Source organism: Onychostoma macrolepis, chromosome 22 (genome assembly GCF_012432095.1).
Source record: "Onychostoma macrolepis isolate SWU-2019 chromosome 22, ASM1243209v1, whole genome shotgun sequence".
Classification (NCBI taxonomy): Eukaryota; Metazoa; Chordata; class Actinopteri; order Cypriniformes; family Cyprinidae; genus Onychostoma; species Onychostoma macrolepis.
This window is the reverse complement of record NC_081176.1, coordinates 4,790,452-4,817,797: the sequence shown is the minus strand read 5'-3', so window position 1 is coordinate 4,817,797 and position 27,346 is coordinate 4,790,452. Positions and strand designations below refer to the sequence as shown.

Here is a 27,346-nt window from a genome sequence, read left to right as displayed (position 1 = left end):
CACAATACACTACACTTACCATCCTTTAGATCCCGAAACAGACCATTTTCAGCTGTTTGTGAGTGCATATGTTCATACTGATCCATCACAGACTGGCACTGAAACAGAGCACTGATGGTCTGCTTAACTGGGACATACTGAGCAAAGCACTCTTTCCTACGGAGCCCCTAAAGGGACATTGGCAAAAAAATAAAAAATAAGACTTTCTCGTGCGCACGAGAAACTATCGCGTGGGCACGAGAAACTATCGCGTGCGCACGAGATACTATCGCGTGCGCACGAGATACTAACGCGTGGGCACGAGATACTATCGCGTGCCCACGAGATACTACATTTACAGTTTCCTGTTGCATCACTTCTGCCATCTTACACAGAAGAAAACAAGAGCATGCATGTGCATGAATTAGCCTAATTGAGATCTATTTTGGCCTTCAATACTAAAACATTGTTTCTGTTCTTGCATTCGGACACAGATAAATCATCACTGAACAGCACAAGAACGGCTTTTTCTCTCAGCCTATATTCCACCTGAACAATGCATAGCCTAACATCTCAGGATTGTCCATCTGTACATAACTTCTCAAAACTTTTCATCTGTAAAATAGCACATTCATAATTCTTTCTATTTTCTCTATAGGCCTATGTTGTACATAACCTAAAACATTTGCACATTAATAATTCTATTTTATCTATATTATTATTACCATAGTTATTGTTTTTTAATGTATTGTCTATTCTATTATTAGCCTTATATTTCATTCTATTACCTTAAATTATATGCATGACTACACTCTCTCTGTACTTTCTCCACTGGATGCTCCTGTCACCAAGACAAATTTCTTGTGTTTTTGTGTGTGTAAACACACTTGACAATAAAGCTCTTTCTGATTCTGACATTTAAAACGCATTTTGAGGTCTAGAAGGATTGGTAGCTACAGTATAAAAGCTCAAATTTTAGATTTCGATATGGCGATAGCCTATTGTCCCACATAAAACTTTAAAAGCTGCAGTCAAATATGTATATAATCGAAAGCGATTATTTATTTTTGATAATTATTACTTTACTTCAGTTTGGTTTTCAATAACTGCTGTTAGTTTCGTTTCATTTTCGTTTTTATTTCTTTGACATTTTTCTTTCTTTCTTGATAAATAAATGCCTTTATTTTCGTTAAATACAGTTCCTAATATAACATGTTTTACGATTTTCAAACATATGCTGACGAAAACAATACGATCACGCTGACTGACATTTGCAAAGCTAGTGCATAAGACGTGCCTTTCCTCGAGTGCGCGATCTCCCTTATAAAGTACAATTATTGCGTATTGATCTATGCATTACAGTAGGTCTTAATATAGATCTGTCTCAATGTTAATCATACATAAAAAGAAAATGTGGAATCACTTGCATGCTCTTGATTAAACTACCGTTTATTTGCATATTTGTTCTTATATTGAATAACAAAGATTAAAAAATAGCTATATTGTGATTTATAAATATATAGCCATTATTATTAAGAAAAGAATTGGAGTAAAATATGTAACGTTGCTTGGTGATTTTGCTTTGTAATCGTTAACTCGATTTTTCTCGAAATCAGATCTGCTGCCTGCCTCTATTGCCTTCAAACGGCTGTAGCTCAGTCATTTTTTGTCCGATTCCAACAAGTCATATATAATTTTAGAAGGTATTTTAAATGGAGAATGTGAAAATAATATTTTTGAAAATTTGCGCATTCCTACTCATTTTGCCAGCACGGGTCACATTTATTTTTTATAATTATTACTTTATTGTAGTTATAGGCTTTCAATAACTGTGCTTCATTTTAGTTTTTCATTTATTTTGACATTTCTTTCTTTCTTTGCCTGCATGCCTTTATTTCCGTTAAATACAGTTCTTAATACAACATATTTTACTGTTTAAACATGAATACAATATTAATTACATTTAAACTCGTTTAACAAGCATTTTAGAAGTAAATGAAATATCGTATACATATTTAAACGGTAAAATATGTTATATTAGGAACTGTATTTAACGGAAATAAAGGCATTTATTTATCAAGATAAAAGAAAAATGTCAAAGAAATGTCAAAGAAATAAAAAACGAAAATGAAACGAATCTGTAACGTGGCTGACGAGACATGAGACATGTGGATCCATCTGCAAGCTTTTATTTATAGGCATGGTCAAATACAGGCAGGGTAGGGCAATGGCAAACAGGTATGGCAGAGACAAGACGAAGAGTAATCCTAGGGTAAGCAAAGGTCGATGATCGGCGAACAGTGTCCAGAGGGCAAGGCAGACAGATAATCCAGGGAACACAGGCTAGAATCCAATGGGGGTGCAAACAGTGTCAGAACAGATAGACAGGGGTAAATACAGGGAACACAGACTAGAAAATAACAAACGTTCCGTAAAGCAGCTGACACTTGGGGAGTGAAAAACGCAGGACAATACAGGAACAGAACAGAACCACGGAATGGCACGGAAAGGGTTAATCCAGGAAACACGGGCTCTGTAGAGTTGCTACGGCTTGGGGAGCGGTAAACGCATTCAATACTCGGCCCCGAGGGAGAGAAAGTCCATGGCTTAAGTAGGGAGTGTGATCAGTGTGTGCGTGGGATCAGGTGTGCGTGTGATTGGTGACAGCTGTGATCAGTGTTGGATGATGGGAAATGAAGTCCATGTGATGTGTGGTGTGAAAATCCATGTGGTGAGCGGGTGACCTCTAGTGGTGAATGAACGGAAGTGCAGACCAGATTCGTGACAGAAACTAACAGCAGTTATTGAAAACCAAACTGAAGTAAAGTAATAATTATCAAAAATAAATAATCACTTTCAATTATATACATATTTGACTGGCTTTTAAAGTTTTATGTGGGACAATAGGCTATCGCCATATCGAAATCTAAAATTTGAGCTTTTATACTGTAGCTACCAATCCTTCTAGACCTCAAAATGCGTTTTAAATGTCAGAATCAGAAAGAGCTTTATTGTCAAGTGTGTTTACACACACAAAAACACAAGAAATTTGTCTTGGTGACAGGAGCATCCAGTGGAGAAAGTACAGAGAGAGTGTAGTCATGCATATAATTTAAGGTAATAGAATGAAATATAAGGCTAATAATAGAATAGACAATGCATTAAAAAACAATAACTATGGTAATAAAAATATAGATAAAATAGAATTATTAATGTGCAAATGTTTTAGGTTATGTACAACATAGGCCTATAGAGAAAATAGAAAGAATTATGAATGTGCTATTTTACAGATGAAAAGTTTTGAGAAGTTATGTACAGATGGACAATCCTGAGATGTTAGGCTATGTATTGTTCAGGTGGAATATAGGCTGAGAGAAAAAGCCGTTCTTGTGCTGTTCAGTGATGATTTATCTGTGTCCGAATGCAAGAACAGAAACAATGTTTTAGTATTGAAGGCCAAAATAGATCTCAATTAGGCTAATTCATGCACATGCATGCTCTTGTTTTCTTCTGTGTAAGATGGCAGAAGTGATGCAACAGGAAACTGTAAATGTAGTATCTCGTGGGCACGCGATAGTATCTCGTGCCCACGCGATAGTATCTCGTGCGCACGCGATAGTTTCTCGTGCGCACTAGAAAGTCTTATTTTTTATTTTTTTGCCAATGTCTCTTTAGGGGCTCCGTACTTTCCCATTTGTTTCACTATCTCCTAGTAAAATAGGGACTGGCTCAAAAGTGGAAATCTTGCTTGAAAGCAGTTTTTCCCTCTGTGCTGTACTGAAAACACCACTATTAGCTGTCAGCAAATCCTCCCTAGACAACTGATCAATCACGTCATTAATCCTCTCTTCTGATAATTCAAGCAAAGCAAGCTTTTCTTTCAGTTTGCTAAGAAAATAAGACTGCCCAATGTCATGGATATTTTGAAATTCTTCAGCAATGCCTTGAATGGTAGACTCAGGTAATAGCAATTTAGCTTGCAGTTTCAGATAGAAAAGGGTAAAATTTCTTTTAAAAAAAAAAAAAAAAGAGATTCAACTTCAGGAAAATTGTGCTCTACAACGTCTGATCTCTCACTCTCAGACGCAACATCAGAGTCCGTGATACATGTGATGCGAATGTAGATCTCACCTTAAATGTCCTGTTTCAACCGAATGGGCACCGGATCTCCAGACCTGACTGAATGTGGCTCTTCAAATGAGACAAAAGCTGTGTTAAGGTCCCACATTGAACTTCACAGAATTCTACATGGAATTTAAATGTTTTATCACACATCTGTGCCTGAAATTCTTTAGCAGATGTGCGAAGTTCTTTGTGATGTCTGTATATGTGGGACTTCAATGAAGAAAACTTTGTGAAAACATGTTGGCAGTCAGGCACACCACATCTAAATTGTGAATTAGGCACATTTCTATGCAATTTCACATGCTGCACAAAATGTAGGATTGTGCTGCTCTCATTCTTGCAGAATTGACAGATAAACATGTTCAACTGCAATAATAAAAAAAAATTGCTAATAACGTTACATACACAGCAGTAAAGCATGTGCACAGCAATTTCCAATGCACTTTGTAATGAACAACTGAAGTACTAATATGACTACATGCACCCTTATAATATTAACATAAAACTAAAACTTAAAAAAAAAAAAAACTACAGCATCTTCATCGAACAAACACGTGCTAATTAGTTAATAGCTTGGCAGTCGAGTAAACCACTAACCTTACTGAGTTGCATAAAACCTCCATAATTTAATGTAATTGCAATGTTTTAAAGTTTACGTGACTACTACCAACAATCCACACTAATTTTATACCGAAAATGTAATAGTAATATGGCAGACAGTCACACTTTCAAGATGAAAAAAAAAGTCAAGTGAGCCGCCATCCGTGAAAACCCGGTGAAGTCAGCTGCCACCTGGATTCTGCTGCACATCTGTTTGTGGTATTACAGTACGGACACACGAAGCGGCCAAAAAGCTGACAAAGACCTATATTTCAGCGGTTATGAATTAAATGTGCCCCAAAATACAAAAGATAAAAGATACAGTTATATTAGGTTCAAATATATTATACTGTGGAGTTTTCCATAAAAATAAAGTCTGATAAAATACATCATAGCACTGATTAGTTCCTACTATTTTCTACATGCATTATTCAAATGAGTTCAGAGTTAATACGAAAATGTCAATAAATTATTTTTCTGAACGACCAAGTCTCTATCTGTGTCAACTTTCCCTGGGTTTTACTGTCGAATTTGGGAGATAATGAATGACAAAGTCTGCCACAATGCATTATAGCACTGATCAATTCTTACAATACAATACAATATTTATTTGTAAAGCACATTTAAAAACAACGAAGGTTGACCAAAGTGCTGTACCTTCTTCCAGAGGGTAAGAGTTCATAACAGGGATAGAGTATGAGATGGATTATAGGATCCTTTTTGCCTCATTCAGTGTACATTGCTCATACAGAGTTTGAATACTGGGATAGTCTTTCAGTCCTATCATTTTCATAGCAGTTCGAACAATATATAGTATCTTTGATTTGGATTTTACAGAAAGATTATTATACCAGGTGGACAAACCATACCTGATAACACTCTCTAATATAGACTGATAAAAGAGATACATAATTTTCCTGTCAACTCCATAAAACCACAATCTACGTAGATAATACGTCTGGTAGTTTTTCACAAACCCAATTAACATGAGTGTCCCACGTAAGAGATTTATCTATATGCACTCCTAAATACTTGTATGATTGCACCTGTGTAATTTCTCGATTGTGAACAGATACAGGCATATGATCACCAATACCCTTAGGATCAAATATGATTTCCTCAGTTTTCTTTTTAAAAAAATCACACCACTCAACAAATGAGTTGATCTCAGAACAATAAACAGAAGAATAGTCTTGTTTTTTCAACAGACTTAAAATTACTGTATCATCCGAGTACTTCAGAACAAGGTTCTGTGGGTGCCAATTTGAGCACTCATTAGCGTAAAAAGAACTGGCAAACTAACACAGCCCTGTGGGATAACAGTACTACAGTATTTTTTGTGGGACAAACTATTATTTACTTTAACTCTCTGAGTTCTGTTTGTTAAAAAGGAGTGATACCACTGTATAATTGTAGGATTTACACCTAACTGCTTTAATTTTTTTACTAAAACATAAGGTTGAATAGTATTAAAAGCTGAACTAAAATCAATAAAAAGCACACGTGTCAGAATCCTCCAAATGATTTAAGACCAAATGCATTAATAGCATCACCTGTTCCCCTTCCTTTGCTATAAGCAAACTGAAGTGAATCTAATTGATTACTAACATTTTCTCTTAACATTGACACCATACACTTCTCAAAACACTTCATCACTACTGATATAAGAGCAATTGGTCTAAAATTATTGTTATTCACAATAATTATAAGAGACTTCTTACAAATTGCTGTTACTACTTTAGAATCAATAGACCTTTGAAATATAGAGTACCATACATGTGACAATTCCTCTACACAGACTTTTAATAAAAAGGACGAGATGTCATCAGGATCAGTGGATTTCTTTGGACACATCTGTTTAAATAGTGATTGAACCTGGTCCCAATTAATCAACAACCTATTCTCCCCCAAGTCAGTAGTAGATATAGAGCTTAGCTTCGTTTTACATTCTAGATCAAAAATTTGAGTATCAAACCTCAAGAAGAAACAGTTCAAATCATCTGCTTTTTGTGTGTCATGGGTAACATCTTCCTAGCCAGTTGCACTTCGAACTGCGTGCTGGCCATACCAGGGTGCAACCATGTTTCCATGAGTATGATAAGGCCGGCTCCTCTGTATTCAAAACAGACCTTGGATTTTACCGCAGCTCTTCAATTTTGTTCTGTAGAGATCACGTTTCTCAGGATTATTTTGGTCAAGGGAGGAGGTCTGTTTCCTCGCCGCCGGAGACACAAATGAACACAACCTCTTTGTCCTCTTTTCCTCTGGGGTAGCTTATCCGCCAACCTTCTTATATCGAATGGCAAACCGAACAGATCCAGTAGTTGGACCAAAGTAGTTGGACCAAAGCAGCAGGAGAGCGTCTCTAGTATATGTGATTGGCGTCCCAGTGTCACATGGCATTATCGGAAAAGTGTTGCAGATTATCGATGACAAGACCAGGATCAAAACCCAAACGAGCAACAGTCTTTGAGCTGATTTTTGTATTCAAATTCTCAGGAGCCCACACAAGTTAATTCGGAATAAATTTAAATTAAAATGGGCTATAGATTAAATTAAGTTAAAATAGTATCACAGCCGAAGCATGCGCTACAAAGTCTGAGTCGCCAGCAGTGCAGCGCCACCGGAAGAACATGTTTTGTCGGAATGATCAGAGGGTTTCTCTCCAGCATCACCCTTCGCTTTTTTGTCAGTATGATCAACGAGTTTCTCTCCAGCAGCACCCTTCGGTTTTTTGTCAGTATGATCAGCGAGTTTCTCTCCAGCAGCACCCTTCGGTTTTTTGTCAGTATGATCAGCGAGTTTCTCTCCAGCAGCACCCTTCGGTTTTTTGTCAGTATGATCAGCGAGTTTCTCCAGCAGCACCCTTCGGTTTTTGTCAGTATGATCAAGCGAGTTTCTCTCCAGCAGCATCCTTCGGTTTTTGTCAGTATGATCAGCGAGTTTCTCTCCAGCAGCATCCTTCGGTTTTTGTCAGTATGATCAGAGAGTTTCTCTCCAGCATCACCCTTCGCTTTTTTGTCAGTAAGATCAGCGAGTTTCTCTCCAGCATCACCCTTCGCTTTTTTGTCAGTATGATCAGCGAGTTTATCTCCAGCATCACCTTCGCTTTTTGTCAGTATGATCAGTGAGTTTCTCTCCAGCATCACCCTTCGCTTTTTGTCAGTATGATCAGCGAGTTTATCTCCAGCATCACCATTCGCTTTTTGTCAGTATGATCAGCGAGTTTCTCCAGCATCACCATTCGGTTTTTGTCAGTATGATCAGCGAGTTTCTCTCCAGCATCACCCTTCGCTTTTTGTCAGTATGATCAGCGAGTTCTCTCCAGCATCACCTTCGCTTTTTGTCAGTATGATCAGCGAGTTTATCTCCAGCATCACCATTCGCTTTTTGTCAGTATGATCAGCGAGTTTATCTCCAGCATCACCATTCGCTTTTTGTCAGTATGATCAGCGAGTTTCTCTCCAGCATCACCATTCGCTTTTTGTCAGTATGATCAGCGAGTTTCTCTCCAGCATCACCTTCGGTTTTTGTCAGTATGATCAGCGAGTTTCTCTCCAGCATCACCCTTCGCTTTTTTGTCAGTATGATCAGCGAGTTTCTCTCCAGCAGCATCCTTCGGTTTTTGTCAGTATGATCAGTGAGTTTCTCTCCAGCATCACCCTTCGCTTTTTTGTCAGTATGATCAGCGAGTTTATCTCCAGCATCACCATTCGCTTTTTGTCAGTATGATCAGAGTTTCTCTCCAGCATCACCCTTCGCTTTTTGTCAGTATGATCAGCGAGTTTCTCTCAGCATCACCCTTCGGTTTTTGTCAGTATGATCAGCGAGTTTCTCTCCAGCATCACCCTTCGCTTTTTTGTCAGTATGATCAGCGAGTTTATCTCCAGCATCACCCTTCGCTTTTTTGTCAGTATGGTCAGAGAGTTTCTCTCCAGCATCACCCTTCGCTTTTTTGTCAGTATGATCAGCGAGTTTCTCTCCAGCATCACCCTTCGCTTTTTTGTCAGTATGATCAGCGAGTTTCTCTCCAGCATCACCCTTCGCTTTTTTGTCAGTATGATCAGCGAGTTTCTCTCCAGCATCACCCTTCGCTTTTTGTCAGTATGATCAGCGAGTTTCTCTCAGCATCACCCTTCGCTTTTTGTCAGTATGATCAGCGAGTTTATCTCCAGCATCACCATTCGGTTTTTGTCAGTATGATCAGCGAGTTTATCTCCAGCATCACCATTCGCTTTTTTGTCAGTATGGTCAAAGAGTTTCTCTCCAGCAGCACCCTTCGCTTTTTTGTCAGTATGATCAACGAGTTTCTCTCCAGCAGCATCCTTCGGTTTTTGTCAGTATGATCAGCGAGTTTATCTCCAGCATCACCATTCGCTTTTTTGTCAGTATGATCAGCGAGTTTATCTCCAGCATCACCATTCGCTTTTTTGTCAGTATGATCAGCGAGTTTATCTCCAGCATCACCCTTCGCTTTTTTGTCAGTATGATCAGCGAGTTTCTCTCCAGCATCACCTTCGCTTTTTGTCAGTATGATCAGCGAGTTTCTCTCCAGCATCACCCTTCGCTTTTTTGTCAGTATGATCAGCGAGTTTCTCTCCAGCATCACCCTTCGCTTTTTTGTTAGTATGATCAGCGAGTTTCTTTCCAGCATCACCCTTCGGTTTGTCGTCAGTATGATCAGCGAGTTTCTTTCCAGCATCACCCTTCGGTTTGTCGTCAGTATGATCAGTGAGTTTCTCTCCAGCATCACCCTTCGCTTTTTTGTCAGTATGATCAGCGAGTTTCTCTCCAGCATCACCCTTCGCTTTTTTGTCAGTATGATCAGCGAGTTTCTCCAGCATCACCATTCGCTTTTTGTCAGTATGATCAGCGAGTTTCTCCAGCATCACCATTCGGTTTTTGTCAGTATGATCAGCGAGTTTCTCTCCAGCATCACCATTCGCTTTTTTGTCAGTATGATCAGCGAGTTTATCTCCAGCATCACCATTCGCTTTTTTGTCAGTATGATCAGCGAGTTTATCTCCAGCATCACCATTCGCTTTTTGTCAGTATGATCAGCGAGTTTCTTTCCAGCATCACCCTTCGCTTTGTCGTCAGTATGATCAGCGAGTTTCTTTCCAGCATCACCCTTCGCTTTGTCGTCAGTATGATCAGCGAGTTTCTTTCCAGCATCACCTTCGGTTTTTGTCAGTATGATCAGCGAGTTTCTTTCCAGCATCACCCTTCGCTTTTTGTCAGTATGATCAGCAAGTTTCTCTCCAGCATCACCCTTCGCTTTTTGGCAGTATGATCAGCGAGTTTCTCCAGCAGCACCTTCGGTTTTTGTCAGTATGATCAGCGAGTTTATCTCCAGCATCACCTTCGCTTTTTGTCAGTATGATCAGCGAGTTTCTCTCAGCATCACCATTCGCTTTTTGTCAGTATGATCAGCGAGTTTATCTCCAGCATCACCATTCGCTTTTTGTCAGTATGATCAGCGAGTTTCTCTCCAGCATCACCCTTCGCTTTTTGTCAGTATGATCAGCGAGTTTCTCCAGCATCACCCTTCGCTTTTTGTCAGTATGATCAGCGAGTTTATCTCCAGCATCACCCTTCGCTTTTTGTCAGTATGATCAGCGAGTTTCTCTCCAGCATCACCCTTCGCTTTTTGTCAGTATGATCAGCGAGTTTCTCCAGCATCACCATTCGCTTTTTGTCAGTATGATCAGCGAGTTTCTCTCCAGCATCACCCTTCGCTTTTTGTTAGTATGATCAGCGAGTTTCTTGCCAGCATCACCCTTCGCTTTTTGTCAGTATGATCAGCAAGTTTCTCCAGCATCACCCTTCGCTTTTTGTCAGTATGATCAGCGAGTTTCTCTCCAGCATCACCCTTCGCTTTTTGTCAGTATGATCAGCGAGTTTCTTCCAGCATCACCCTTCGCTTTTTGTCAGTATGATCAGCGAGTTTCTCCAGCAGCATCCTTCGGTTTTTGTTAGTATGATCAGCGAGTTTCTTTCCAGCATCACCCTTCGCTTTTTGTCAGTATGATCAACGAGTTTATCTCCAGCATCACCCTTCGCTTTTTGTTAGTATGATCAGCGAGTTTCTCCAGCAGCATCCTTCGCTTTTTGTCAGTATGATCAGCGAGGTTCTCTCCAGCATCACCATTCGCTTTTTGTCAGTATGATCAGCAAGTTTCTCTCCAGCAGCACCCTTCGCTTTTTGTCAGTATGATCAGCGAGTTTCTCCAGCATCACCCTTCGCTTTTTGTCAGTATGATCAGCGAGTTTCTTGCCAGCATCACCCTTCGCTTTTTGTCAGTATGATCAGCGAGTTTATCTCCAGCATCACCCTTCGCTTTTTGTCAGTATGATCAGCGAGTTTCTCCAGCAGCATCCTTCGGTTTTTGTCAGTATGATCAGAGTTTCTCTCCAGCATCACCATTCGCTTTTTGTCAGTATGATCAGCGAGTTTCTCTCCAGCATCACCCTTCGCTTTTTGTCAGTATGATCAGCGAGTTTATCTCCAGCATCACCATTCGCTTTTTGTCAGTATGATCAGCGAGTTTCTCCAGCAGCATCCTTCGGTTTTTGTCAGTATGATCAGCGAGTTTCTCTCCAGCATCACCATTCGCTTTTTGTCAGTATGATCAGCGAGTTTCTTTCCAGCATCACCATTCGCTTTTTGTCAGTATGATCAGCGAGTTTATCTCCAGCATCACCATTCGGTTTTTGTCAGTATGATCAGTGAGTTTCTCCAGCATCACCATTCGCTTTTTGTCAGTATGATCAGCGAGTTTCTCTCCAGCATCACCCTTCGCTTTTTGTCAGTATGATCAGCGAGTTTCTCTCCAGCATCACCCTTCGCTTTTTTGTCAGTATGATCAGCGAGTTTCTCTCCAGCAGCATCCTTCGGTTTTTTGTCAGTATGATCAGCGAGTTTCTCCAGCATCACCATTCGCTTTTTGTCAGTATGATCAGTGAGTTTCTCTCCAGCATCACCATTCGCTTTTTGTCAGTATGATCAGCGAGTTTATCTCCAGCATCACCATTCGCTTTTTTGTCAGTATGGTCAAAGAGTTTCTCTCCAGCAGCACCCTTCGCTTTTTTGTCAGTATGATCAGCGAGTTTCTCTCCAGCATCAACCTTCGCTTTTTTGTCAGTATGATCAGCGAGTTTATCTCCAGCATCACCATTCGCTTTTTTGTCAGTATGATCAGCGAGTTTATCTCCAGCATCACCATTCGCTTTTTGTCAGTATGGTCAAAGAGTTTCTCTCCAGCATCACCATTCGCTTTTTTGTCAGTATGATCAGCGAGTTTATCTCCAGCATCAACCTTCGCTTTTTGTCAGTATGATCAGTGAGTTTATCTCCAGCATCACCATTCGCTTTTTGTCAGTATGATCAAAGAGTTTCTCTCCAGCAGCACCCTTCGCTTTTTGTCAGTATGATCAGCGAGTTTATCTCCAGCATCACTATTCGCTTTTTTGTCAGTATGATCAGCGAGTTTCTCTCCAGCAGCACCCTTCGCTTTTTTGTTAGTATGATCAGCGAGTTTCTCTCCAGCATCACCTTCGCTTTTTTGTTAGTATGATCAGCGAGTTTCTTTCCAGCATCACCCTTCGGTTTGTCGTCAGTATGATCAGCAACAACCATCTGCGGATTCTCAGCCAGAATAAGGAGTGATGCTTCTTCATCATTGTCCTGAAAGAAAGAGCACAGATTCATAGAAGGTAAAACAAATGATTGTGAAAAAAAAAAATATTTGAAGATTCAGTTACACAAACACATTTTTCCCTCTACAATAAGGAACATATCTCTAAACTCTTAGAATATGTATTACCTTTTAGTCTACTTCTTGTAAGATTGAGACATTTCAAATAATACATGACTGTGAATATTGTGAATATATATGTAAGATAAGATAAGATTAGATAAGATAAACTTTATTGTCCAGAAGGAAATTTGTGTTGGACACATACAATATGATCACTGTTGTTTTACACAAATAACATACTACATTCATATAATACATACAGCGACCCGTCTCTGCCCTCCCCACAATATACAGTGAACAACTAAATTGCACCCTACCTATTGTGCAACATCTTTAATCATCATGTTTGTATATATTTGCACACATCAGATGGGGTGGAAGAAAAAAAAAAAATATATATATATATATATATATATTTATATAATTATTGACCTCTAGCTAACTTATCATTTAATGCTTTAAAGGACAATGGGACAAAGGAGTTCTTAAAATGGTTAAGCCTACACTGAAGAACTCTGAAGCGTCTTCCCAAGGGTGGGATCTGAAATAATTTTTTGAGCAGGTCTAATAACTGTTTCTTCAAAAACAGCCTGAAGTGTGGGATGCTGCTTAACTCCCATAATTTTCATGTCTCTCTGTGTTAGCCGTGTAATCTGGGCTTTCAAGTGTACACTAAGATTGCCAAACCACGCTGAGATGCCACATCAAAAAATGCTCTCGATTACAGCATGATAGAAGAGAAGCAACACTTTCTGGTTAACACCAAAGACCCTCAACCTTTGAAGAAAATACCCTAAAAAAAACCCTAATGCAGACATTTTCAACCTGAACACTCCATGTTAGTTTATCAATGTGAATGCCCAGATATCTGTAAGAGTCCACCTGGGCCACCTGTTGAACATTATATTTTGCTATTGACCATTCTGAGTTAAGTGAGTGAAGGGAAGGAAGTGGGGGAAAAGTAACAAATATATAGGTGAGAAAGAGGATTGATGAGAAAGATGAGTGAGAAAGGATTGATGAGAAAGATGTCCGTATCTCAGGAGAAAGTATCTGAGGTTCTTCCAGCCTTACAAGTTAGAATAACTTCTTCAGTTTCTATAAAGCAGCTCTCCAGAGTATTCATGTTTTTACTCACAGACATCTGAACTTGAGGGACTTAACAGAATACATCAGCTGGAAAAGATTTCTACATCAAAGAAGGTGGAGCCCCAGAGCCACATCTACTTATTGCATAACTGCCACAGACCAATGGTAGTTCAAAGCAAGTTGTTTCAAATTCCCAAAACAAACTCCAACAAAACAAACTTTGGGTAACACTTTATTTTAAGGTATCTTAACTAGTTGCTTATTAGTATGCATATTATGAATATTAGCCATTTATTAGTAGTAATTAAGCACATATTAATGCCTTATTCTACATTACCTTATTCTACATCCCTAATTCTACCCAATACCTAAACTTAACAACTACCTTACTAACTATTAATAAGCAGCAAATTAGGAATTTATTGAGGGAAAAGTCGTAGTTAATAGTGAATAAGTGTTCCCTATTCTAAAGTGTAACCAAACTTTGTTCTGGCCTAATTTTGTTCAAAATGACACAATACCAGTTAGTTATTCAATTTTGCTTTAAGTATATCGGAGCCTTTCTCAAATAAGTCAATATGTTGTAAATTCATAGTGTAGGTGTTTACAGATTTTGTGCACATCTTACCTGATCCTGATCATTGTGCTGTGTCCTTTCTCCTGTTTGAACAATAACAAAAATGTACTTTGGTCAATCAGAATAAAACTGCATGCTTTTACATATTTTTAAAGATTTTTATTTATTTATTTTATTGTTTTTTTGTTTGTCAGATCATCTGTATGCAATTCTTGCCTTTTTTTCCCCATTGTGTAGCTCGCCTGTGGTGACAGTAAATCACACCAGCAACTACAACCAGCAGAACAGCAACAACAACAACAACAGCAGCAGCAACAACAGTTGAATCTGGAACAGCTAAAGAGAGACAGTCATTATTAGATGGACTGATAAACAACGATACAAAAAACTTTGATATTTAGTGAAAAGTTGTATAACATTGATTTATTTGATAAAGGTGTCATCTGGTGGGTTTGTAAGGAACAGCAGCTAAAACAGCAACAAGAAACATCAGTGTTCAGAGTTATATATTGAAACAGCTCTGATCTCAGTTATATATTGAATCAAAGTTCACTTCTTCAAACAGACCACAACGAAAACATTTACTGGGTCGATTTAAATGTATCAGTTTTCTAAAATAGTTCAAGTGAAAAAGTACTGAATGACTAAAATGATACTCACCAGTGACACTAACACTGAATGTCTTTACGATGCTGAATCTGTTGCTGCTGATCTGTAGTTTATAAAGTCCAGAGTCGGTGGTTCTGGTGTTTGTGATGGTCAGAGATCCAGTCTGATTGTCCAACTTCAGTCTGTCTCTGAATCTCTCATCACACTGATCATCTGTACAGATCTCACTCTGATCTCCAGTGATTACAGTGATGAGAATGTCATTAAAATACCACATCTTTAAATTATTTGTTTTTTTTACTCCATCCGAATGTAAAGTAATAGATTCTCCCTTCTTCACTGACTTTCTCTTCATTTTATCATGTTCAGCAGCAGGAACACCTGAAACACAAACCAACAACTGCTGGAAGATCGTTCTTTTGGGGGAATTGCACATTTTTTGCTATTGAACTCATTTTAAACCAAATACTTTGCACTTTGGACTCCTGGTGGGAGAAAAAAATGACTGTAAAAAAAGAGCTGGAATTAAATAGATGATAAGTAGAAAATAACTGATAAAACTAATAACAAATGGGGAAAAAATGTAAATCATACTGAACCACATTTATATTCAAGCCTACAAATTCCACTTTAACAGTAAATCTGTTTTTGATTAAATCTATATACTCTATGTAAATTAATATACAGGTAAGAAGAAAAATCACCTCTAAATTTCACAACAAAATGATAACAAATAACACATGAACGAAGTGATTTATATGTATGACAGTACCTTTCAAACATGACTCACCATGTACAATAACATTAAAGATATTTTCACTGTCGAAGTTGCTGCTGCTTATCAGTAGTTTATAAACTCCAGAGTCTGTGGTTCTGATGTTCATGATGGTCAGAGATCCAGTCTGATGATCCAGCTTCAGTCTGTCTCTGAATCTCTCAGTACCTTCATTACACTGAACATCTGTACAGATCTTACTGAGATCTCCAGTGATGTGAGCGATGCGAGTGTCATTGAAATACCATCTAATTTTGTCTTGTTGGTTTGTTTCAACACCAGTGTGTAGAGTGACTGAATCTCCCTCCATCAGTAACACTCCGTCTATATCAACACCAGATGCACCTGAAGAAGAAATGAATCACAGTTTTTAATCAATTCACAATTTCTTCCAAATGAATGCAGATGAAATAAAACTGCTGTTCCTCTAAATTAATGGCAACACCATTGCATTTGAGACGTCAAACACTTCCCCTTAAAGAATGTACCATAATAATAAACAAATGAACCCAGTTCAAAAGTTTACATACCCTTGATTCTTAATTTTGTGTCACCATCTAAATGATCAAAATCTGTTGTTATGTTTGTGATAATTGTTCATGAGGCCCTTGTTTGTCCTGAGCAGTGAAACACAGTTTTCCAGCATCTCAAGTATTTGAACACTTTCCAGTGACTGTATGATTTGGAGATCCATCTTCATACTGAACAAAAATGAAGGACTCACAGGCAAATATTACACAAGGTAAAAACGTACCGCAATACTAAAGAAAATAAATAAATATAATCGAGTGATTACTTATTTTGTCTAAGGGGAAACATGTAAATAGTTTATGTAGCTTCTATACTTGTTTAAAATGCTGATCACGACTTTTTCTTTTGTTGAGATCGACAGATGCACAGCATCTCGTGCGGCAGCCAATCAGAATTCGCCGATCTACGCACAGGCGAGCATCCCGCCCACGGCGCTGAGAGTTGAGTTTGTGGAGAGAGCCGATGCGGTTGCTAAACTTCTGCCATAGCGCGTACTATATATTTATTAATTTCACGGGTGTTGTGCTTCAATGAAAAGAAAGTGTGTGATATTTGATCTTTGTAACTATCATATGTGCATTACGTTTAATCTGTTTTATATATACCTTTGCCATTCTGATGTACATTATCGTGTGTAAGCTATAGCAACATCGTGTCTTTAAACTGATGTTGCAATCTATATATTACTTGTATGCTTAGTTGTTCATATTGATGTTATTTACTTAAGTTTATAAGTCCTACTAAAAGTCCACACATTTACCATATTTTTTTACCATAGTAACTGTCACTCGACCATGTCATGTGTAGTCAATCCCTTACGAAAATGAACCATGGTTTTATTGTAGTAAAAGTGTAGTAGTTTTTTTTTTTTTTTTTTTGACATATTTATGCCGCAGTAAAGATAGTTTGCGGTTCGATATTCAGATTTATTTTGGCTATAAATACGCAGTGCGCATAGACACGCAAATAATACTGAATGACATTCTCCATGATTTGTGAATTCATATGACAGTGTCCTCTGAAACCGGTGTCATCTTCACCAGCTTGATCTGTGAATTTTTTCACAGAAAAGCTTTTGTCCACAGACCCCTTAAGTCCGCTATAAGGAAAGTGACATCACTAACATCATATCCCACACACACACACACACACACACACACACTCACACACATAGCCTATATAGCGACTCTTTAAGGCCACGATAAATAAGCAAAAGGTGCAAAGATCAAAATGTACAAGAGGAAGAAGAAGAAGAAGATGATGATGATCAATTGCCGGTGCATTGAAATAATTGTGCTCAACATTTTGTCCTATGTGCAAACGCACTGATGTAGGCTATTGTTTGCTGAAAATATATGCATAAATTAAATTGATCCTATTGGCTTTTTATAAATAAATAAATATTTGCATGCCGGCAGTAGTTCAGCACTTCAAAAGAGGACAGCGACTCTTAATGGGCACCATCAAAGTGCAAAATGCAAAATGCAAAAAAAAAAAAAAAACCTCACAGCTACTGAAGTGCTAACCAATTTTTCCACATTAAAAAAAATAATAATAATTTTAAAAATAAAAAAAGGCTACAATAAATATCCACTCTTTTTTAAAGACCAAATTCTTTTCGTGCGTTAATTCCCTCAGAGGACACAGGGATCCATCACACGTGGACTGCATGGTTATTACATTGGCATATTGCTTCAGCTTTTCGTGCTTTATTCATATTTTTACCCCAGGCTATCACAACAATACTTGCTGAATACCTCATTACAGTAAATCCTGCACGTTTGTTTTCAGAAATATCATGCTAGATTAATCAGCATGGTATATAGACCAGCATGGTAAAACCACGCAAAAAAATAGGTCTGAAACATGGTGCTCCAGACCTTTGGAGTGAATGTGGAGGGGTTGAAAGACTAGTTGAAAAGTTTCTAAAGTCTGAGATTAATCTAGAGAAAAGGATACCATGGAATTCCATCATATGGAGTGAGGTTGCCCAAAATGTTTTTGGAAGTGACACACTTAAATACCGAAAGTGGCTCTCAGTTGTATGGCACAGTAACCCGAAAAAATGTGCGGTCAACTGTTTTTACGCGTTTCCGAAAAAAAATTAAACTTACTGACCACCTGGATAAGAATGAGGAAGACAATACAGATGCAGAATCAGATCATGATTGTCTATTCAATGACATGGCTGAGGAAATCAATGAGCTTGATTGCTGCTTTGAAGAAATTCATCCACATGAAGACTTTGTAGAGCATGAGGGTGACACCAGGGATGTACCAGACAATACAAAACAAAACAAAGAAAGCCAGTGGAGACCAACAACAACAGGTAAAAAGAAATTCAAAATTCACATCACGAGTAAAGACTGGAGAAAAATAGCACCTAAAGAAGGACAACTAAAACTCAGAACTCCTTGGACTCACATAATTTACAAACAGTTTAAGAAAATAAAACCATCGTGTCCAATTGCATTTAAATACCAGAGAGTTAGATGCCTTCACAGTCGGAAACATGGACCATATATGAAGTTACAGGCTGTGTGCACATTCTCTGATTGCAAGGCCAAATATGCATTTACCTGTAAGGAGCCACCACAACACAACAGAAAAATTACCTTCTGTGTCACCCAATTTGGGCGTGTCAGACATGCAAAAGAAGAACTAAAATTTCGTAGGGCAAGTTACACACGCAGAGGCAAAATAGCCAAGGCATTAAAAATTGGAATTTCAAATTTCTACTACAGAAAACTGAGTTCCACTCCAACTGCAGAGCTCATAGCTGGAAACATTTCAAAATGCCTCACAAAAAATGTTCTAAAAACCATATCCTCAGAATTTAAAAAGAGCCTCCGGTTCCATGATAATGTTGTCATGGAACTAATGATAACTCAGAAAATACTCAAAGAGTGTGATACAGGATTTTTCAACTTCCCTGGGTACATGCAGCATTTGCAAGTTGATCCTTTTGCGGTGCAAATGTACACAGAACAGGGAATGGAAATCCTTCTGTCACACCTGAAGGACAACCACAACACATCCCTCTATCTGGATGCGACCGGAGGAATAGTGAGCAAAATACCAAATCAAGCTAAGAAAGTGCTGTATTATGCTCTTGTTCTTCCAGGAGATGGTTCAAACAAACCGCCACTTCCAGTAACAGAGATGTTGACAAATGAACACAATGTGCCAAATATTTCAAGCTGGCTGCTGAAATTTGTGCACAGTGTCAGCAAATTGACCTCTGTCCGAGTACTTCGCATTGAGACAGATTTTAGTTGGGCACTGATCCAAAGTGTTCTCGTATCGTTCAACAAAGAAAATGTTGATACGTTCTTAGATAGGGCACACAAAATCTGTCATTTCCAACTTCAACGGAAGGATGTAATAAGGTTCACTGTTGTGCATATCTGTGCTGCACACATGGTAAAAACCTTTTCGAATGCAGCCAGAAAACATACAACAGACAAAGGATCGCACAACTTTGCTGTGTTCTGCTTTGCACTTTTGCAAAATAGCATAACTCTTCAGCAGGCTAAGGCAATCTTTTTGCAGATGTGCTTTACATCAACTGTGGAAGCTGCAGTTGTCAAACTCAACAATTACATAAAGCAAATTGCTTTAGATGTTGAGGATGACATTTTCCTCAAGGCAAGCATCCCTGCAGAAGATGATATTCAAATGTCCAAAAACACAATCATTGGACGATCCCAGTTCACCTTGGAGTTTCTCAAAGTCATGGAGGAGTCCATGGATGTATTGGAAAAAGAAGAGAGGACTAGCAGTGTGGATGACAATGCGTACAAATGTGAAGGGATTATCAATCTCCTGACAGGGCACTACTTGGGTCTTTTCCCACTATGGAGTGGCATTTTCCTTGGAAACATGGCAAAGTATGCCACTGACTCAACAAAACCACCTGAACCAACGGTAGAAGCCAAAACCAGGGATACAAATAGCCATGTGGAATGTTGGTTTGGCATTTTGAAAAAATCCATCTTACAAAGAAGAAGAAAAATGAGACCAGCAGATTTTATCTGCAGACTTCATTCTTCTTTACAAGGACGCTACCGTGAACACATAATTGGACATGGTCTGTTGGCTGGATCCAAACGTTCAAAAGCTAAAAGAAAAAGTGAAGCCACAGACCTAACTGAAGAGCAGTGGGCAAAAAGGGTAACTGCTCTCCGAAAGTCCAAGTATTATAGTGTCCCTGTAACCATGCCTGTCCCCAAAAAAATAAAAAACAAAAAGGCAGACAAAAGGAGAAACAATTCCGCTTCTGATAGAAATGGCATACCTGACACTGATGTCAAAGCCTCTACAACAGGCATTCAAACAATGGCATGTGATGTATGGAAGGAGGATGTACAACAGTTGCATAACACCAAGCAGCTAAATACATGGTCAGAAACAGCTGCAATCAAAGATCCCCAGGAAAAGGTAATCTTTTTATCTTGTCAGGGAAAAAATAAATAAATAAATAAATGTAAAAAATATATATTAAAAAAAATATATATATATATATATAATGTAAATAAAAACTGTCTTCTAGACGCTTGCTCTCTGGGAGACGGACATCGAAGAAGCTGTCATTGCTGCACTGCCTTTGAGTCAAGAAGACAGCCCTATGGTTTTAAGAGTTACAGACTTCAAAACACTTTGTCCTCAACAATGGTTATGTGGAGAGGTAAGATGTTTTAAGTAAAATACTGAACATCAATCATAACAATCATGTTATTCATATGCATCTATGTACATGTACAGTATTGTTTGGTACTACTTTAACAATGTAAATGTTCTGTGCAAATACTATTGTACAAATCAGTACAAAATTGAAAGTCAACAACACTATTCATTATAATATTCTATAAAGACCTCATATCATTCTTTCCTTAGGTTTTCATATTTTTACTGGAATGATTTCAAGTTGTAATATGCAGTGAGAATCATTTAGTTTGAGTTTCAGTAGTCATTTTAACAATATATTAATTAAGCAGCAGACAATGCAACACACATATTTTCAAAAGGCATTTGTTGTCATACTGTAATGTAAAAATGATGTATATGATAAATTATTTATTGAGATATAAATTTTTCATTATTTACCAATTCAGATCTGTAAATAACCCTTTTAGTTTCACTTTTATTAGGTTGGCTTGATGAATTATTATTATTAATTGTATTAATTAATTTTTGTTTCACCCGCTATATATAGACCATTGAATACTACCTCTGGATGGTGAAAACTCGACATGAGGCAGCAAAAAAGTACTGATTATTAATCATTACACAACTGGTGTAATAATGAATGCAAACGATGAGGTCATAAAGAGACATTTAATGTCAAAGGTAATGAATTTGCCTAATTTATTCATATATTTTTATTAAATAATATGTTTTGTTTAAATTGCATTTATTACTTTTTTGCACAGTTGAAATTGAATGATTATGATGCAGCAGTTGGGGCACTTAATGTACATGGAGCCCACTGGACCTTGGTGGTAAGTGTTGTAGTTAGTACAATAATTTCATCCTGATAACAGGCTTCCCTTTTTCATTAGTACATTTCAAAAAAATTTAGCACGAAAAAACTGTTTGAACATTATGTATTTTTAATATTTTGTGTAAATGTTTTTGAAAAAGTTAAATGTGTATTGCTGTGTATAATTTAAAGTTACTATGAATATATGCAACTGTGAGGTAAACAACAAATAGAAAATGTTGGCATACTACAGGTAAATAAACAGAAAAATATTTATTATGACTATAAGTGACAGTTCCAGGCATATTATTCTTCATTAGACAAGGCCAAACACACGTAGTCCATTACATACTGTAAATCAGAGTACTACAGAAAATGATAGACCACATGACTACAGTAACATTACATGACATAACCTCAACTAAAAATAAATAAATAAATATAGTACAACAGCAATATAATCAATGGTATGTAAACAAAAGACAACAAAAGCTGAATTAAAATGAAACTAAAACCACAAGATAAATGAAAAACACTCATGAATAAGAGTTATTGCAATATAATAGTTATTATAATTATTAAAGAAAAATGGGTTGCCTGTTAAATTCTTTCAATGCATTTAATCAAGCTATACATATAGATGCTGAGAATGTTTGCAATTGTTTTTAGAAGGTTCTTCCAAATGCGCCACAACATTCTGGACAGAAAAGATTGGTGCAATATCAGATTATCAGAAAATTAGAAACACAAACCAGCAGGATGGAAGTAGTTGTGGGATTTTTGTTATGAAGGTATAGAAATATTTTTAACACAAATGAACAAACTCATTCAGACAGTAAGGATAAATGTTCTATATGATATAACACCCTTTTCTGTTATTACTTTTAGTTTGATGAGGTAATACTCTCAGAATTCCCTGATGTCCCCAACAATATTTCCATTGACGCAAGCCTGGAGGCAATAGCTGAAATTAGGCAACAGATGGCAGCTACTATTTTAGCGTCTTCAGGTATGAACAGTTGTTTATTGATAGGGAAAAATAAAAAAATAATTTCTTAATTTGTGATTGCTGCTATGAAGTGAACTTTAAAAATGATCCTTCATTGTGTGGCAGAGTCTATTCAAAGTGTTTGTCAGCTGTGTGGCTGCAATGAGACTGCTGAGAATGCACTCTGGGTGAGTATAAAGTAATTTCCAGTCTCTCTGTCATATTTTTTATAACCATTGCAGCAAAATTATTTTGGGTAAAATGATTAATAATACAAAACTTTTTTATTACAATTTCATTACAAATCAGATCCAGTGTGATAGCTGCTTGCTCTGGACACATACAAAGTGCACTGACCTGACACAGAAGGAGGTGGACTCAGTAACCAAGGATAACAGTCTATGGTTTTGCAAATTTTGCATTGTGTACATATACACATGATATGATACTGCAACTGAAAGCAATACCCTAGCTTGGCTGTTTAAAAAAAGATTCTTTAAAAATGTCAAAACTAAGACAATGTTGTTTTGGAAGCAACATAAACTAAAACCATAAGACAAATGAAGAAGGACACATACCTGTTAAAAAAATAATACAGAAAATAAGTTGTGTTAAAGACTTTCAATGACTTTCAAACTCTATTTTCAACATCTTGTATCAATCTGAAAGGTTCATTAAAAATATCAGTGAAATACAGTGAAGTTGACAAGCCTTATAAAAAGGTACAGGAAGTAAAAACTTAAGATTAATGAAAAAGGACAATATGATTGAAGCTGAAAACTGTTAATGTGAAAGTCAAGATTATTTGTTGGTTTCCTCTTCAGGTGTGTTGTTAGCTCAAACAAATATTAACAATTAATACACCTCATATTTACATAATTTAAATTTAATTGAATTTAAACTTTAAAGTTACATGTATCAGGCAAATGTCTTCCTCAGCCCTGTAACACTACCTTTTCAATAAAGTTGTTCATTTAAAATGTTTCAGACTGGTGAATCAAAAATATCACAGATCAGAATAGTGATGTTAGTGACCCAGGGAAGGGTCAGCTGACCCATACTGAACTGTGAAAGTTTTCACAGATCAGAATAATGATGTTAGTGACCCAGGGAAGGGTCAGCTGACCCGTACTTACCTCAGAAATGTTTCACAGATCAGAATAGTGATGTTAGTGACCCAGGGAAGGGTCAGCTGACCCATACTGAACTGTGAAAGTTTTCACAGATCAGATTAGTGATGTACATGACAGCTGACCCAAATTTGTATATCTTTGAAAATATATTTTTACATTTTAAATACATTTAAAAAAAAAAAAAAAACATACAAAAAATGTAAAAAGATAAATTGCTATATTTCCTTAAATAACATATATTTACCTATATTTAGGTAAATAATACATACATCAAATATATAATAATAAATATATATTTTTTTTTTTTATTAAAAAAATATATTTACTTAAATATATTTTCTACCAATACTTCTTGGGCCATTTATTTTTTTGTATATTTTTGAAAATGTATTTTAAATACAGAAATATATATTTTTAAAAGCATTTGACAGTCCAACAAAATGCATTTTCTTGCCCCTGAAAAACCCATTTAGAAATATACTTTGGTATGTAAAGATTGAAACTAAATATATTTATTTTATTAACAAAATATTTTTCATTGAGCTTCCTTGTTTGCAACATATATTTCATATATGTTTTTGGCTAAAAAACATATAGACTATATATTTTTAGCATTATGACCCGTTATTCAATAGCGCCATATAACATTGTTATAGCCTACAAGAAAAGGGGCCAGAGCAAAGAGAAACACTGCCACGCGATAAAATGCGATTGTGAAAGTTTCCACAAATCGAACTCGAGCTAAAACAATATTTTTTTTTATTCCAGCAGTCTGCGTTATTGGCAGTAGACGTTTAAACATGAAGAACGCCTATCTTTCACTTTCCTTAGTGCGGACTTACCAAGGAGTCTGTAGACAAAAGCTTTTCTGTGAAAAAAATTCACAGATCAAGCTGGTGAAGATGACACCGGTTTCAGTCTTTCAAGTGTCCAATTTTTGGAGCTATAGCCATTATAAGATTAAGGGTCCCTACGAAAAAAAAAAAAAAGATTTCGGCCCGGAGGACACTGTCATATGAATTCACAAATCATGGAGAATGTCATTCAGTATTATTTGCGTGTCTATGACAGCGCACTGCGTATTTATAGCCAAAAGAAATCTGAAACCATTTGTATAACCACAGTTTTACTACAAATACCATGGTTAAACTATGGTTAGTGTAGCAAAACCATGGTTAATTTGTGGTTACCGTGGTTTCACTAGCCATCGTGATTTATTTTTTTATTTTTTTGGTTTAATTTGTAGCTATGCCCACTTAAAAAAAAATACTATAGTAATTTATAGTAAATACGGCTCCCAACCTGTCCTCCAACCAATACGCCCGTATAGGTCGTTTGTCCAAATCCCTGAAATACGACCCATCAGTGCGTATACTACAATTGCGCCCCTATCGGCAACAGGACATTTTCATATTAATGTTTTGTACCCTTTTATCTGCGTCATAGTTCAGGGTTCGTGTAGCTCGGTTGGTAGAGCATTGTGTTATACAACGATATGTAGCCTATATATACTTGATCATGCGATCATGGGTTCGATCCCATAACGCACGCGCTCATAAAATGTGCACTAAAAATCATGATTTTGCATGATTTCTGTAAGGGGTAGGTTTAGGGGTAGGGTTAGGTGTGGTCATTCGTACGAATTAGCCACCAAGTAAAATATGTAAGAATACTGTGAGATCGGTGTAAAAAGTCCACACATTGCATTTAAATAAACACGTATTTTGATTGGTAATGACAGTCAAACATCATTTCATGACGACAGACGCAACACGAGACTGTCATTATTTTTACGCGCGCTAGAGGGCGCTTAACTTAACGTAAATATAGGTCGTAATAAGGGCTTGCACAAACGACCTATAGGGTCGTTTTTTGTTGGAGGACAGGCTCAACAATTAATGTATCATACTGAACAACAGCCTAATCAACAAAAGTAGCATAACCCATATTAATCAACATATTTTAAATATTGCAATGGTTAATAATATTTGACAGAGGTTTGTACATTGTAAATGTTAATAATGTTTTTTTTTTTGCAAATATTAAAATTATAAATACATTAATATTTCAAATATAACCATGTGTAGGCCTGCTGCAATGTAAAGTGGATTAAAAACCTACTAAAAGTGTAATCATTTTGTTATGTTCTTACACTAAGTAGGCCTACACATAAAATATACTTTAAGTAAGGGTAACATAGCCTATGTTTTCTGTAAATACACTAAAAGTATGCTTGTGTATTCCTTAAAAGTGTAATTAAGCATATATTTATTACCAACGTATTTCTAGTATACTTTTTTTTTAATAAAAATACGCTTGTGTTTAGCATATTTCTTAGAAGTATAACTAAGCATATATTTAATACTTTTTAGAAATATATTAAAATGCAATTCAATATATTTTTAATGCACTTCAAATAAGCATGTTGTGAATACAAATGTATTATAAACATACTACTTGAATTTCAATTATATTTTTAATACATTTAATACTACGTCTTTTTCACCTGGGATATACAGCCGAAGCAATACATTCGCTGCGTCTATACGACGCACTGTAACTGGGCTTACAGAATACAGTCACTACGGAAGACAAACCAACGGGCTGCTGTCTCTGCATGAGTCCAGTCTAGTCACTGATATAGCCCGTTATAATAAACCAGCCTGACGCTGACGTAAATCCTTCTATTGTGCCCCACGCAGCATGTTTGGTAGAAAACACCGTTTTAACCGCAAATTTCGGTTAGAGATCAAAATACTGCAAGAGAGATATAAACCAATGTCTTACCATGGTGGAGCAAATGCCAGAATAATAAGGGCGACATAAAGAGAAGCTTCATTTTCACCAGGTTTTCTAAAAAATAAACACAGATTTTGAATAGCGCTATGTTCCTCTTCAGTAAACCCGAAGCCATTGTGTGTTCTTCTTCTTCTTGTTATTATTATTGTTTTACGGGGGTTGGCATCCAGCGTACTGGTGCATTACAAACCGCTGCGTCACGAATGAAAGTGAAAATGTGATTTGTGATGCTCCCTTTACGCACTGCAGCGCGATGACGCAGAGGCTTGACATCGCCTTCTTTTCCCTTTTGGTGGCTGCTATATTTCTTAAATTAATAAATAGTATAATTTGGCGCTTTACTATTTTGGTTATAGATATTAATTATCAGAAACTCTTATGAATTGGCTTATTCGGAGCTCTAGCCTAGCCTCGGGTTCGAGCCTCCTTCGTGGACAGCAAGCCAAGTGTGTTTACCAGCTGGCAGGGCTGAATGAGCAGGCGAACTCGTGAATTGGCAAACAATAAAGCCGAGATGTTCAGCTGCACACATCTGAAATCGTGGGTCTCAATGCTCTGTTCCTACCATTCTGTGCGTTTATTTATTTATTATTTTTATTTAATTATTTTTTTTTTTTTACCTCTAGCTGTCATCTACAATTATATTTCATACATCAAGACGTTGCATTTGATGTGACTCTCTATACCTTACCCTCATGACTGTTATTTCAGGTTAACATGACTCTTGCATGACCATATGTTCAGTATAGGTAACTTCTGTCATATGAGTTCCATTAATTACTGCTTTGAAAATACATATTTCTTATGATACACATACTTGTGATAAAGATGTAGAAATAAAGAAATAAAACTACTACAGTTTCAACATTTACTCTCATAATGCAGTATCAAGTATGCTG

The 27,346-nt window shown here is 37.0% G+C and overlaps 1 protein-coding gene and 1 long non-coding RNA gene across 2 annotated transcripts; both read right to left on the bottom strand.

The window, feature by feature from the left end:
- Positions 1 to 12,128: 12,128 nt before the first annotated feature.
- On the bottom strand, positions 12,129 to 14,219 carry LOC131529870 (uncharacterized). The gene is made up of 3 exons (XR_009268241.1): positions 14,182 to 14,219; positions 12,260 to 12,391; positions 12,129 to 12,212 (listed from the first exon to the last, which is right to left on the bottom strand). It is a non-coding gene; the product is annotated as an uncharacterized LOC131529870 (long non-coding RNA).
- Positions 14,220 to 14,351: 132 nt separating this feature from the next.
- LOC131529857 (uncharacterized) lies at positions 14,352 to 26,921 on the bottom strand. Its single transcript, XM_058759802.1, has 4 exons — positions 26,436 to 26,921; positions 15,530 to 15,859; positions 14,791 to 15,120; positions 14,352 to 14,598 (listed from the first exon to the last, which is right to left on the bottom strand). The coding sequence occupies exons 1-4, from the start codon at positions 26,560 to 26,562 to the stop codon at positions 14,570 to 14,572; spliced, it is 816 nt and encodes a 271-aa protein (XP_058615785.1). The 5' UTR covers positions 26,563 to 26,921; the 3' UTR covers positions 14,352 to 14,569.
- Between the last annotated feature and the right edge of the window lie 425 nt (positions 26,922 to 27,346).